The 13,495-nt window shown below is 37.2% G+C and overlaps 1 protein-coding gene across 2 annotated transcripts in view; it reads right to left on the reverse strand.

Annotated features, from left to right (window-relative positions):
* Positions 1–914: 914 nt before the first annotated feature.
* The window catches only part of LOC129926944 (uncharacterized), a 35,714-nt gene continuing 23,133 nt past the window's right edge, over positions 915–13,495 (reverse strand). For both annotated transcript variants that reach the window (XM_056033686.1, XM_056033685.1), the window contains exons 3-5: positions 12,097–12,267; positions 4,178–4,264; positions 915–1,068 (exon numbers count right to left, since the gene is read on the reverse strand). In XM_056033686.1, the coding sequence (XP_055889661.1) occupies positions 968–1,068; positions 4,178–4,264; positions 12,097–12,267 (359 nt within the window). In that variant the 3' untranslated portion in view covers positions 915–967. The remainder of the gene's footprint in view (positions 1,069–4,177; positions 4,265–12,096; positions 12,268–13,495) is intronic.

Here is a 13,495-nt window from a genome sequence, read left to right on the forward strand (position 1 = left end):
TTCATTAACGTCTCGCTTTTCAAGCAATAATCATGTTCAGTTCAACCTGTTTTGTCTACATCCTAAATCGATTCAAGAATTGCAACGTGCAAAACAATACCAGAACTGCCAGATAAGCGTTCATTGCCGGCTTGTCCATCGCGACCAGAAGCAATACAATAATTAATGTATTGACAGTTATGGCAGAGTTGGCATTTTTTGTTTGATCGACCGTTCGGAAAATGCGGGCCGCACGGATAAACATTAAATAATTTTTTTCACGTTAGTTATTTTATTTTTTTTTATTTCATGAAACAAGTATTTACAGTGAACTTAATATCACATAGGTATGGGGGGGGGGCGAGGGGGCACCTTTTCTTTTCTTTAATATTCTCTGTATTAAAAAAAAAATGAAGCTACGACTTTGAGCCATAGGTGGCAACTTGCACACCCCTTTAAAAAAATCCTGCGGGCACCCATGGGCGGATGCACTGTGGTCTCTACGTTTCGACATGACCGGTACCTGCAAATTAATGTACTTACTTACTTGTCACAATGGATTACAGGTATACTAAATTGTGAATGCCACACCAATAGGCCTACTATTTGTTTTCTTGAGGTTTAGAATGAGATCGCTTCCCAACGTCAACTTTACAAGCAGAGAGCGAACTTTATTAAGACCCACTCCCCCCCCCCCACTGGTATGTGCATAGTTTCCGTTATGCTATTTATATGAGAAAAATACATTTTGTAAGCCCTGTACCTTTGTTAACTCCCGCAGAGTGTCCGTCCGTTTGTAAACATTTGTATAACACGCTGGTTATATGCGCGAGAATACGGTAATTTGATCGCTTCTTCATAATTACATTAAATTTAAAGACACTTTTAGAAACAAAATGTGGTGTTAACAAAGCAACTTATCAACAAAAATCAAATTTCAGAGTCTTTTAGTTTATTTTCCATAGTATCGAAGACATTGTCTAGAGCTTTATACAATATTTATCTGACAAAGATAGACTTTTGGATCCGTTATGCACATGTGGTAAGTAAGATTTATGCAACGCAAGCAGGAACACAAAGTTTCATCATCTAAACAAGAACAAAATAAAATAATACTTAAATAAAAAACAAAGCTTATTGTAGTAAATCTAATGCAAGCACTCAACGAAAGGCAGGAGGTCATCATCATCATCATCATCAAACTCCATTAGAGTGAGGGCTTGAGAGGCTCAAATCCTCTCTTGCAATAGCCCTCGACAGAAACCTTGCTGTCTTGCGTAGTGCATAAATGTCGCCATACAGATCGAGAACTTTTGGTTTCCCAGACCTGTCGAGACGGAGATCAGCAAGTCTGGGGCGGTCAAACAGAATATGAGGCACGGTTTCCTCTTCTTCCCCGCAGCGGGGGCACCGTGAATCAAAATTTGGCCATAGCCGCGAGAAAGGCAGGGGGTAACAATAGACGATGTATTTATTTACAGCTATAAACAAATACTTAGACATGGACTTCAGTTATCAAGTCACAGGGTGTAATGTCTTAAAAAGCAAATTACACACTCAAAATGCTATGAGAGTAGCCAAAGTGGGTTTTGAGTTTTAACTCAATTCAGCGGGGTTTGATGCTAAAAATTATCTCTTGAATAAAAAAAAAAGCAAATTACACACTAAATATTCTTGAGCGTAGCCAAGCTAATGGGGTTTAAATCCCCCTCCTCCAGATGGCTTTTTACAAATTTTAAAACCCATCCAGATGGTTTTGAGTTTCAAATCCCCCAACAGAGAGTTTTGAGGTTAAAAATCTCTTTCATCAATAGTATTCTAAAGCAAACTACAGTTACAAAATTCTAAATGGGTTTTGAGTTTAAAAACTCCAGAGATTTTTTTTTTAGTTTAAAACCCCTCAACGGATGATAAAACTTTCGATATGAAATCCAAAGCAAACTACAGTCACCTAATTCCAACAGCCGGTACGTGACGTTTTGGCTCCGCCGTTTTGGCCCCGCCATTTTGGCGCGAGACGTTTTGGCACGAGCTGTTTTGGCGCTGGGGACGTTTTGGCGCGAGATATAATTTGACGATAATTTAATAAGCATGTAGCGCTTATAACGTATTTATAGCGTATTTATTTCACTCTACCATAATACTGTATGTATGGTATGAATTCTAACACCGTCCAGCGAATTATTTTTTTTTAATATAAAGGTTTTGCTTATTTCATGAATATAGGCCTATAATAAGTCAGATTTCTGAATGGTAATGACATGCTATCCCCTCCCCCTTTATTTATTTATGAGTTCTGCTAATCGCACTGGATGACATTTTTCGATTTCTTTCCAAAAGACAATCTTTTTATTTTACAGTGTAATACTTTCATATAACAAAAACCATGTTAACATCTAAAGCTTTATTACGCTGAACACTAAGATACTTTGAAAAGATATATGTTGAGAAATCGGGTAGGGGTGATTTGGGTGACACATCTCGCATTGACGAATGAACAAATGAAGACAATACAAGGACCTAGCACTGGTCGTTGGAGTCATGCGTCTGGCGATCATCTGCTTGGGACTGGTCATTACCTGTATCACCTATCCCGTCCCCTCTCTTCTGCTCACATTTCACTCCTTGTATACACTCTGCGCCACCCCTTCCCTCTCTTACGCGTAAGACTATAATCTGGTTCTAGCACTCCTCTTGACATCACTAGGTGCGAATTTATAATCCTTTTTCTTAAATTCCGAGAGCGGCCCAAAGTCTATCCCTGTCTTTCAATCTCTTCGCCCCTACATCTTTATAAGCTCGCGTAGTTTGGACCATTCACTAGTCATTTTTTTTCCAGCACACTGACTGACTAGATAAAACTTTCGCCATTTCATTCTATTATATTTTAAACTGAAAACCTGGTGGCAGTCTATATATACAATGGAAAAAATCCAGTCGAAGCGAGGAAAAGACAACATTTCGCATGCAGGATATCTCTATGTTTTTGATAAGTTTAGTGCAGACCACTGTAAGTATGAAGTATGGATGGCAGCCTGGTGTTGTGTAATATTAGAGATTTAACACATAATTACATAACAAACTTAAATACCAAAAATAGCGGACAAAAATATTTCTTCTTCTGTACGTGAAAAATATGTCTTTACACAAACACTCATGCAGTTCTGTTTAAAGATATAATACAATGAACGTGCATAATGTATTTCGTGTCAAAACGTCCCTTGCGCCAAAAAGGGCGGCGCCAAAAACGACCTTCGCGACAAAACGGCGGTTCCAAAAAGGCGGCGCCAAAACGTCCTGCTTTGTCCAACAGCGTAGCCAATAGAGGTTACACATTTCGACCAATGGCTAGGCTCCATTAATAAAGTGCCGAAATTGAAAAACACTAAATGTAGCTCAACAAAGATGGCTAAACGGATTTTAGGAGTCAGTTATAGATTCGGGTCTAAATCAAGGAAATCTTATGCCGAACTGGGAGTCGACCCCTTAGTAAGGTTGTGACAGTGCGTCGCATGAGGTCTGCGGGTCATGTTCTCCGACAAAATGAATTACCGGTACGCATAATAAGAGGTACGATGACATCCTAGTACAACTTGGCGCCACACTTTCATGGAGGTCCACAGAGCAGGTGGCAAGAGGCTTCAGACATTGCCACTGGCAGATTGTTGTGGAAACAGCTTGCCGCCCAATGCGCCGAACGGCGCGGGAGGATCTAAGTCAGTAAGAATAGAAGATTAGGTTTTTGAAATACAATTTTTAATAGCAGGATAATGCACTGTAGATGTTTCAGAATAAGCATTTTGTAGGCTTTCAATACCGGAAATAGCGCTTGGTGTCGGGGCTCCGTTCCGCGCTTGGGGAGCTCCAGCCCTTGCTTGCAAGGGCGGGGAGTCTACAATTTTTCCACAAAACTCCAGGAGGAGCCTATTGTAGTGTACAATAAGCGTCTCTTCCGTATAAATGAAGGGTCAGAATGTAATAAAGATTAATTATGTACACACACATACATACAAATATATAAATATATATATAAATATCTATCTATATATTTATTTTTTGCCGGGGGGGGGGATAGAAAATATATATAAAAACAACAGCAACAACCAAACACAAAACTACTTAGGTAATATTTACTTTCTTAACGAGATAAGCTCTTTTTTTTTTCTCCAAAATACAGTAAAAAGCTCAACCTACATACCCTTGTATCTGACCCATGCATTTTTAATTGATGATACCATATGAAATTTAGTGTCCGTATCTAGTAAAGCCAATCTACCACCAAAGCCTTAAAAAAAAAGGAAGAAAACGCAATTTGATTAGAAACTTGAGGATGTAGCACTTACATTAATTAATGGGATATCTAAGAGTTATCATTTTTTTTAACGCGTCGGAAAAAAGCTTAATACTTTAAATGTAAGCAACAGCAGACGACTTTTTTTGGGGTCTCTTTTTGTTAAATTTTCCCATAAATCCTTCCATCTCTAAGCGTAACTTAACTTTTTTTCTATTCGCGGCTCAAACCAAGAATGCCTTCATATCTGTTTTATAAAGCTGCTTATATGTTGTTGTGTTTTAGCTACTTTCTTAACAAATCAAATATGTTGGCTTATTATCATGTTCCACAAAGTATAAGATCCGTTCAACTTTTCCTGGTAGATTCTACATTCAGAGTTCACTTGTATTTTCTTTCCATATCATAAACATACCATTGTTAAAGGTCATGGTACCGATCCATCAGAGAGAAAGTAATGATCCTAACGTAGATAAGATACTTTTTTCAACCTTTTTTTTTTTTTTTTTTTTGGAAAGGGGGAAGGGATTTTCTACACTTTGTGCCGAGGTTTCGGCGGGCCGGATAGAACCACGTCGCGGGCCTGGTCTGGCACGCGGGCCGTATTTTGGGCATCACTGGGTTAGACGAATAACGGACAAAAAGACTGCTTGTAGTGAATCTTGACGTCGTCGACTGTGCCTTTATTTCTGTAATAATGTTTTATGTTGTCCAGGCCGCGTTATCTTGTAATCTTTTATTCTCTGGTGAGCTGTACTTAAGAAACTCGAAGCTGTAATCAATAACATTCCATGTAATCAACATCATATGCATTATATCTACACCAGTGGCGTCACAAGGGGTGACAGACTCACTGGCGGATCCAGGGGGGGGGGGGGGGCGGTAGGGGCGATCGCCCCCCCCCCCCACTCGGCCGACCGACGAATTTTAGTATAGAATTTACACAATCTGTATACGAATTTATTACTTATGTTAATAATATATACTAATTATTTATATTTCAACCTATTTTTAGATTATTTCACCCCCCCTCTAGTATTTGGTGGGGTCGGAAGGGAGCGATAGTATCAATCGCGCCCCCCCCCCCTTACACTTTCGAGTGGGGGGGGGCGGTCCAATTTATTTCTAGAAATCACAGCTTGCTAACAGAATCAATTAAATATTTATATGATTAAAACTTGTTATTGATATTTTAACCGATCTTTATATTATGTCGTTCCCTGTTTGCCGATGGGGAGGGGGGGGGGGCGAATACCTCTACTGCCCTTTCCACCTAAACCCTTTGAGTGGGGGGACGCGGTCCTACTTTTATGGAGAAATCATAGTTTGTGAACAACATTAATTCAATTAATATATAAATTTTAAATTATGTCAATCCCTTTCTGGTATCTTGCCGATTCGGTGAGTTGGGGGGAGAGCGATTGCATGTACTGTCCTCCCCACACTAGTCCTCTGAGTGGGGGGGGGCGGTCCTATTTTTATGGAGAATCATAGTTTGTGAACAAAATTAGTTGAGTCGCCCCACCCCTATTCTTTAATGCCAAATGCAATCTTTACAGAAATTATTAAAGGAGCGAGGATTAATCGTTTTAACTCTACCGCCCCTCTCATTTCCAGACAGAGGTTATGTAATTTCACATTAATTTATAATAATTATTTTAAGAAAGTTAGAATTCAATCGAAATTTTTCAGTATAAGAGTCACGATTGAGATGAGTTCTAAACCTAAATAATTATATCATAGTCCCTTTCCCAACCTTTACACAATTTGATATTTTGCTAGTTAAATAAATTTGGGACTATAACTCACAATTTATACTTCAATTTTATTGAATATTATTTTTTCGGCGTTGATCCTCAAAGCCAAAATCTAAATATGTGGGTTATCTTATTTTTTCAAGGAAAAAATCGGTTTTATTTGCAATGTATTAAGGGCCTATAAATTCATATTAGAATACTTTTCAAGTACAACATTATTTGAAAAGTCCTTTTTTAATAGTATGAATAATGAGCCTTTGGTCAGGAGAGTGCTTTTCTTCTGTGAAGAATGCAAGAAATCTTTTTTGGCGTCGGAACCTCACTTATGAATAATGAGCTGTAGATGTCAGGAGAATACGTTTCTGCAGTAAAGAATGCAAAAAAAACGCTTTTGGCGTCGGGGCTTTGCCCAGAACTCCATTGATGAATAATGAGCAGTAGATGTCAGGAGAATGCGTTTCTGCATTGAAGAATGCGAAAAAACGCTTTTGGCGTCGGGGCCTCGCCCCGAACTCTATTGATGACTAATGAGCTGTAGATGTCTGGAGAATACGTTTCTGCAGTGAAGAATGCAAGAAAACGCTTTTGGCGTCGGGGCTTCGCCCCGAACTCTATCGATGACTAATGAGTAATAGATGTCAGGAGAATGCGTTTCTGCATTAAAGAATGCAAAAAAACGCTTTTGGCGTCGGGGCTTAGCCCCGAGCCCCACTAGGAAACCTTATAGCGCTGCCCCAGTTGTTTTGTTTTTCGCCGGAGGTTGAGAAATCCTGCTTTTTAATTCTCATATATATATATATATATATATATATATATATATATATATATATAAAATATATATGTGTGTGTGTGTGCTGTACGCACGTTTATGCATAGGGTTAGGGTTTACTGGGCGTTAGGGTTAGGGTTTGGAAAAAAATCGCCCCCCCACTCCAAAGTTTTGGATCCGCCAGTGATGTCCGTGACACTCAAGTAAAAAATGCACTTCGTTAAAAAACTGACAATTTAAAAAATAAACGACAGTGGTTAAATACAGGAACATGTTATTTATAACAAAGAAATAGATCTTAATACTTTTTTTTTTCATTTTGACTAAACATATAATTTTATTTTTTAATGAAATTCTAACAAAAGGTTTTAAATGCTATATCATACTTAATATATCAAGGGAAAAGTAAAACCATATACATACCAACTGCATGTATATAAATGAACACTGCTTTGATAAAAAATGTGTTAATCAAATCTATTAAATTAGTGGCTATCACGTTAAAATCAGGATGCCAACCAAGAGTCACTGTTTAATTAACACATGACGACATTCTTCCGGCATAAAATATTATTGAAATCTTACATGTAATTAATGTAAATTTCGTAGCATTGGAGAGTAAAAAAGTGGCCATTGAGATTACTGAAAAAAAGCTGATGTTATTTAATAATTATTTTTTTTGTAAAAGAAGTTCTAGCCAATATGAAGGAAATGTTACAATGTTGTAAAAAAATGTTTAACATGTTTCGGATGTTCCTTCAGAGTTGAAGTTAGTTTACGTCCTAGTCCAAACCTCCCCCAGGAAGACGGGGGATGGAAGCGGGCAGGATTTGAACCCCGGACCATCAATGAATTCAAACGACAGTCCAGAGCGCAAGCCGCACGACCAAGCAGCCATCCTGAATGTGTCTGTCGAATAATATTCTTGCATATTTTAGGGTATTTTTCTTCTTCGCTTGTGCCGAGAATGGTTCTGGTGCTTCCAAATGGGAACGATTTAGTTATTAAAAAGCAAACAAAACTGTATTCTTTTATTGCCGACTTTTTTCAACTAATTGTATTGAAATGAAATAAAAACTTTGTAACTTAGTGTGGTTGAAATTTAGTCCGATATTGGAATATTAAAAGACGTATGAAGAATTCATCTGGATTGGATAATTGAAAAACAAGTTCTAGCATCCGGCTACAAATACAATTGACAAGGAAGTCGTTGCCATGATTGATGTAAAGAAAAAAAAAACAACAATGGAAGGATATATTGCACGGACTGTTTCTATAAAAGTAGAATATTTAAAATATTGTGACCATATTAACAACAAGACTTTATTGATTGAAAAATTCCCATGAGATGACGGAAATGTTGTATACATAAAAACCATAGCTGAAAGTTCATCTGAAATGTTAAAAAGTTTATAAACGTTTTAGCAAACGACGAGAAGATATCAGAGTCAGAATGATTGTAAGCACCTTTGTATTTTGTTTGACGACACACCTGACATAGAACACTTGACATAGAACACTTGACATAGAACACCTGACATAGAACACTTGACATCATGGGCGTAGCCAGGATTTTTTTTCGGGGAGGGTTTTGGGGGGGGGGGGGCTACCAACCCCCCCCCCCCCCCCGCGGAAAAAATCTATATTTATATATATATGTGTGTGTGTGTGTGTGTGTACATAATTAATTTTTATTACATTCTGACCTTTTGTTTATTTTAGACTCCCCGCCCTTGCTAGCAAGGGGGTCGGGGGAGTTCGCAGCGCTCCCCCAGCGCGGGGCGAAGCCCCGCCGCCGAGCACTGTTTCTGGTATTGAAAGCCAACAAAATGCATATTCTGAGGTATCTACAGCGCATTATCTTGCTATTCAAAAGTTTTATTTCAAAAACCTAATGTGCTATTCTTACTGACTTAGACCCTCCCGCGCCGTTGGGCGCATTTTCCGGCAAGCTGTTTCCGCAACTCTTATTTTGCGTAATTCATTTTGTCGGAAAACATGTCCCGCAAAACCTCATGCGACGCTCTGTCACAACCTTACTAAGGATTCGACTCCCAGTTCGGCATATGATTTCTTTGATTTAGACCCGATCTCTATGACTGACTCCTAAAATCTGTCGTAGCCATCTTTGTTGAGACACATTTAATGATGTTCAATTTCGGCAGAAGACTATTCACACTTAATTAATGGAGCCCAAGCCACTGGTAGAAATGTGTAACCTTTCTTGACTACGCTCTTGGAATTAAATGCCTGTATTTCGCTTTAGATTTTATATCGAAAAGGAAAGTTTTTTCGTCAAATCATCTGTTGAGGGGTTTTAAACTAAAAAATCTCTGGGTTTTTTTTTGTTTTGATTTAATTCAAAACCCCATTTAGCTACGATCATAGAATTTGGTGACTGTAGTTTGCTTTAAAATAATATTGAAGAGAGAGGTTTTCAACTCTAAACGCTCTGTAGGGGAATTTTAATTAAACTCAAAACCATCTGGAGGGGTTTTAAACTTTAAAGAAAAAGCCATCTGGAGGAGGGAGATTTAAACTCAAAACCCCTTTGGCTACGCTCATAGATTTTATAGTGTGTAATTTGCTTTTTTTTTTTTTTATATCGAAGAGGTACTTTTTAGCTTCAAACCCCAACTGGAAGGGGGAGTGGGGTTAAACTCAAAACCCCTTTGGCTACGCTCATAGATTTTATAGTGTGTAATTTGCTTTTTTTTTATATTGAAGAGGTACTTTTTAGCTTCAAACCCCAACTGGAAGGGGGAGTGGGGTTAAACTCAAAACCCCTTTGGCTACGCTCATAGATTTTATAGTGTGTAATTTGCTTTTTTTTTATATTGAAGAGGTACTTTTTAGCTTCAAACCCCAACTGGAAGGGGGAGGGGGGTTAAACTCAAACCCCCTTTGGCTACGCTCATAGAATTTTTAGTGTGTAATTTGCTTTTTTTATATTGAAGAGGTACTTTTTAGCTTCAAACCCCAACTGGAAGGGGGAGTGGGGTTAAACTCAAAACCCCTTTGGCTACGCTCATAGATTTTATAGTGTGTAATTTGCTTTTTTTTTATATTGAAGAGGTACTTTTTAGCTTCAAACCCCAACTGGAAGGGGGAGGGGGGTTAAACTCAAACCCCCTTTGGCTACGCTCATAGAATTTTTAGTGTGTAATTTGCTTTTTGTATATTGAAGAGGTACTTTTTAGCTTCAAACCCCAACTGGAAGGGGGAGGGGGGTTAAACTCAAACCCCCTTTGGCTACGCTCATAGAATTTTTAGTGTGTAATTTGCTTTTTGTATATTGAAGAGGTACTTTTTAGCTTCAAACCCCAACTGGAAGGGGGAGGGGGGTTAAACTCAAACCCCCTTTGGCTACGCTCATAGAATTTTTAGTGTGTAATTTGCTTTTTGTATATTGAAGATGGGGTTATCGTAAATTTTGGATGGGTTTTTTAAATCAAAATCTTCCTCAACTGTGCTGTTGGAATTTCGGGATTGTTGTTTGCATTTTTGTGTTTTGTTTTATAGAAGAGGGGGATTTAACTGCAAAAACCTCTGGTAGGGGGTTTAAAATTCAAAACCCCCTGTAGGGGGTTTTAAACTCAAAGCCCCCTGGTAGAGGGATTTGTATCTCAAAACCCCCTGATAGTGGTTTTTAAAATCTCAAAACCCCCTGGTAGGGGGATTTAAACTCAAAACCCCCTGGTAGAGGGTTTTTAACTCAAAACTGCCTCGGCTGTGCTGTGGTAAGTGATGATTTAGTATTAAAATCTCACCTAAAATAAACAAAATGAAAGCAAAAATCAGTCACTTAATTCCGTCCCCCCCCCTGGGGGGGGGATTTCATTTCGGGGGGGGTTTGAACCCCAAGAACCCCCCCCTGGCTACGCCCATGCTTGACATAGAACACTTGACATAGAACACCTGACATAGAACACTTGACATAGAACACTTGACATAGAACACTTGACATAGAACACTTGACATAGAACACTTGACATAGAACACTTGACATAGAACACTTGACATAGAACACTTGACATAGAACACTGTTCAGATTTAAAAGTTATACGATTTTAAGGGGGACAAGAAAAGCTGATGAGATCAATTTAATATCTTAAAATGTCTAGAATAGGTTGAGCTTGAATTTATATGTGGAGCTCAAAGATATGAAAATGCAGCTCCAATGTCTGGAACCACGGAGCAGTAAAGGGAATTTATTAAGAACCAACAGAAGAGCTATTTAATAGATGTGTATAACATTCTAAAAAAAAAAGCACTGTGATTCAGAAATAAAAAGTATTAAAAACAAGAAGAAAATGACAGGCGAGCAATTACAAGATGCTGGACTCACTATTTAAGAAGAGAAAAAGAGTTTCATTTTTATGTGCAATGGTCCTTTTAAACTCTGAGCTTCAACTCCTACTGGAAGCAACTATTGATGTAGCAGGATTGCAGCAGATGAATTTGGAGTAATACAAATACAATTCTTTAGTTCAACAACCAACAAAGTATTGTAGATGACAGTTTCAAAATAGTGCCGTCTATGATGATTTTTATCAAAAGGCGACATTCATACCATGACTGAGAAGAGATATTACGGCAACAAAAGTTATTCGTAAAGAAAATAAAAGTTGACAGCCCATAATTCATATGCAACTAAGACGTTAAAAATATCCCTAAATCATTTAACAAAGCCTTCAGGCGTTTCTTGCTATCTGCTCATCTATGGCGTCATGTGAAGAAGAAATTTTTTAAAATTAAAATTAAGAACTTTTTGACACAAAGGAACAAAGGAACAAACGTCACTTTTTACACAGGGGAATTTTTATTAAAAATGAAATCGTCAAAGACATGAACTTTTAACAACTTTTATCAACTTTATGATAAGTTTTCAAGTTTGAAATCCGGGAGAAAAAAAACAAAACAGTGTAATTTACTTATGGTTGCACTGTTGTAAACTTAAACTATAGATTGATGGCAATGTCTTCGATTCCGAAGATTAAGGATGAGTGCAGAGTTTCACTTGACTACACAGACCAATTGCACGATACATAAATTGTAAAAACTGAATTTTAAAATGTAATAGACACTCATTTTATAGTTGTTCAACAATCAATAGTGCAAAATACAGCTGTTGGCCTAATTCAATTTTCTAGCGCCGTGACTTTTTTTCTCTAGGTATTGAGATGTTTTAGGACCTTAACGTTAATCTATACAAAAACTTTAAGGTAAAATACACAATGGAACTTTGTTTTCCAAATGCTTTTACAATGTTTTACTATTTTTCTTAAAGTAAAACTTACTTTTGCAATGAGCGTCAGCATGGTAGTAGGTCGTTTTCTTTTCACTGTAGTAAATACACATTTTAACGTTGCCTTGTTCATAAGCTCGAAATCCTGGTGTCTTACGGCATTTTACCGCAAAGACTGAGATAGTTTTTCGTCGCACCCGTCTTTTGTTCTCCGATTCTCTCCCTTAGTTTAATGCCAAAAATAGAATGTAGTTATCTTATACTATAAAGTAGAAAGTAAGGCGTATGTAAAATATATATATATAAGTATGTATGTATGTATGTCCTGCATAGAAATCAAAACCGTTTCACCAATCTTGATAAAACTTGGCAGAAATGTTCCTTTTGGTACAAACTGGGACCGTAACGTAGCCTATGTAGTGTGGTCCTAAAACAACTTTAAGACCCTAAAAAAAAAGTGATCAACTCTATTATGAAAGTATTTCATCGATCTATGTATCATCATATATCCATGTTTACCATGTATAAATCGAAAGGATCTAAATCTAATTTTTAAAACTACTCGTTGCACAGATAGTTTCTTTATTTTGACACATAAAAATACAAAATATAGCCTATATATTTCATTATTTAATAAGATTAACCTTCAAATTTGTGTTTCAAAAGCATTTTTACTTAAATTCGTTCCATATATCTGCAAATTCAGACGTCCTGGCGTACATTATAATCACTACCAATTGACAAATCGGGTAAACCCGTTTTAATTGTACTTTAGATCCTATTCATCTCGCGCTCCTTTCGTTTTTAATAGGTATTAATGAATCTGCTTAACGGGTAAACCCATTTTCGCAAAACTACTTTTAATTTCGTGTCGAAAGAGAAAAATTTGAAAGGATCTTTAGCTAAGTTTAACATACATCTAAATCCAATCCACTAGGCTAGTAAACACAAACTAAGGCCCGCAGTTGGCTGGTAAAGCAGAAAGTAAGGTGTATGCATGTAGGGTATGTCCCGAATAAAAATCAAAACCGTGTGACCAATCTTATTTACTAGATCTAAATTTTACTGGGCTTCAATGGCATACATACATTATAACTTTTTTCCTTTTATTTCCAGTGTCAGGTTCTCTTGACTACAATTAGAAGTAATGCCCTACCTAATGATAATCTGTTACAAGGATATAGACATAGATCTACACACATTGGGAATTGCTAGTAATAAAAAAAAAGCTTTGTCCATTAATTTTTTTCTATCATTCTTTTTAGTTGTAGATTATATATTGAATAAATAACACTAATGCAATATATATCGGTTGAATATTTTAATAGTGCTTAATTTATATTTTCTTTATATCAACAGATCAAAACAACACATGCAGTACACTGACCCTTTCTCTTATTAGAATTAGAAGAAAACATCACCACATACTAGTACCTCGTCAGCCATATTGG

Source organism: Biomphalaria glabrata, chromosome 6 (genome assembly GCF_947242115.1).
Source record: "Biomphalaria glabrata chromosome 6, xgBioGlab47.1, whole genome shotgun sequence".
NCBI classification, from domain to species: Eukaryota; Metazoa; Mollusca; class Gastropoda; family Planorbidae; genus Biomphalaria; species Biomphalaria glabrata.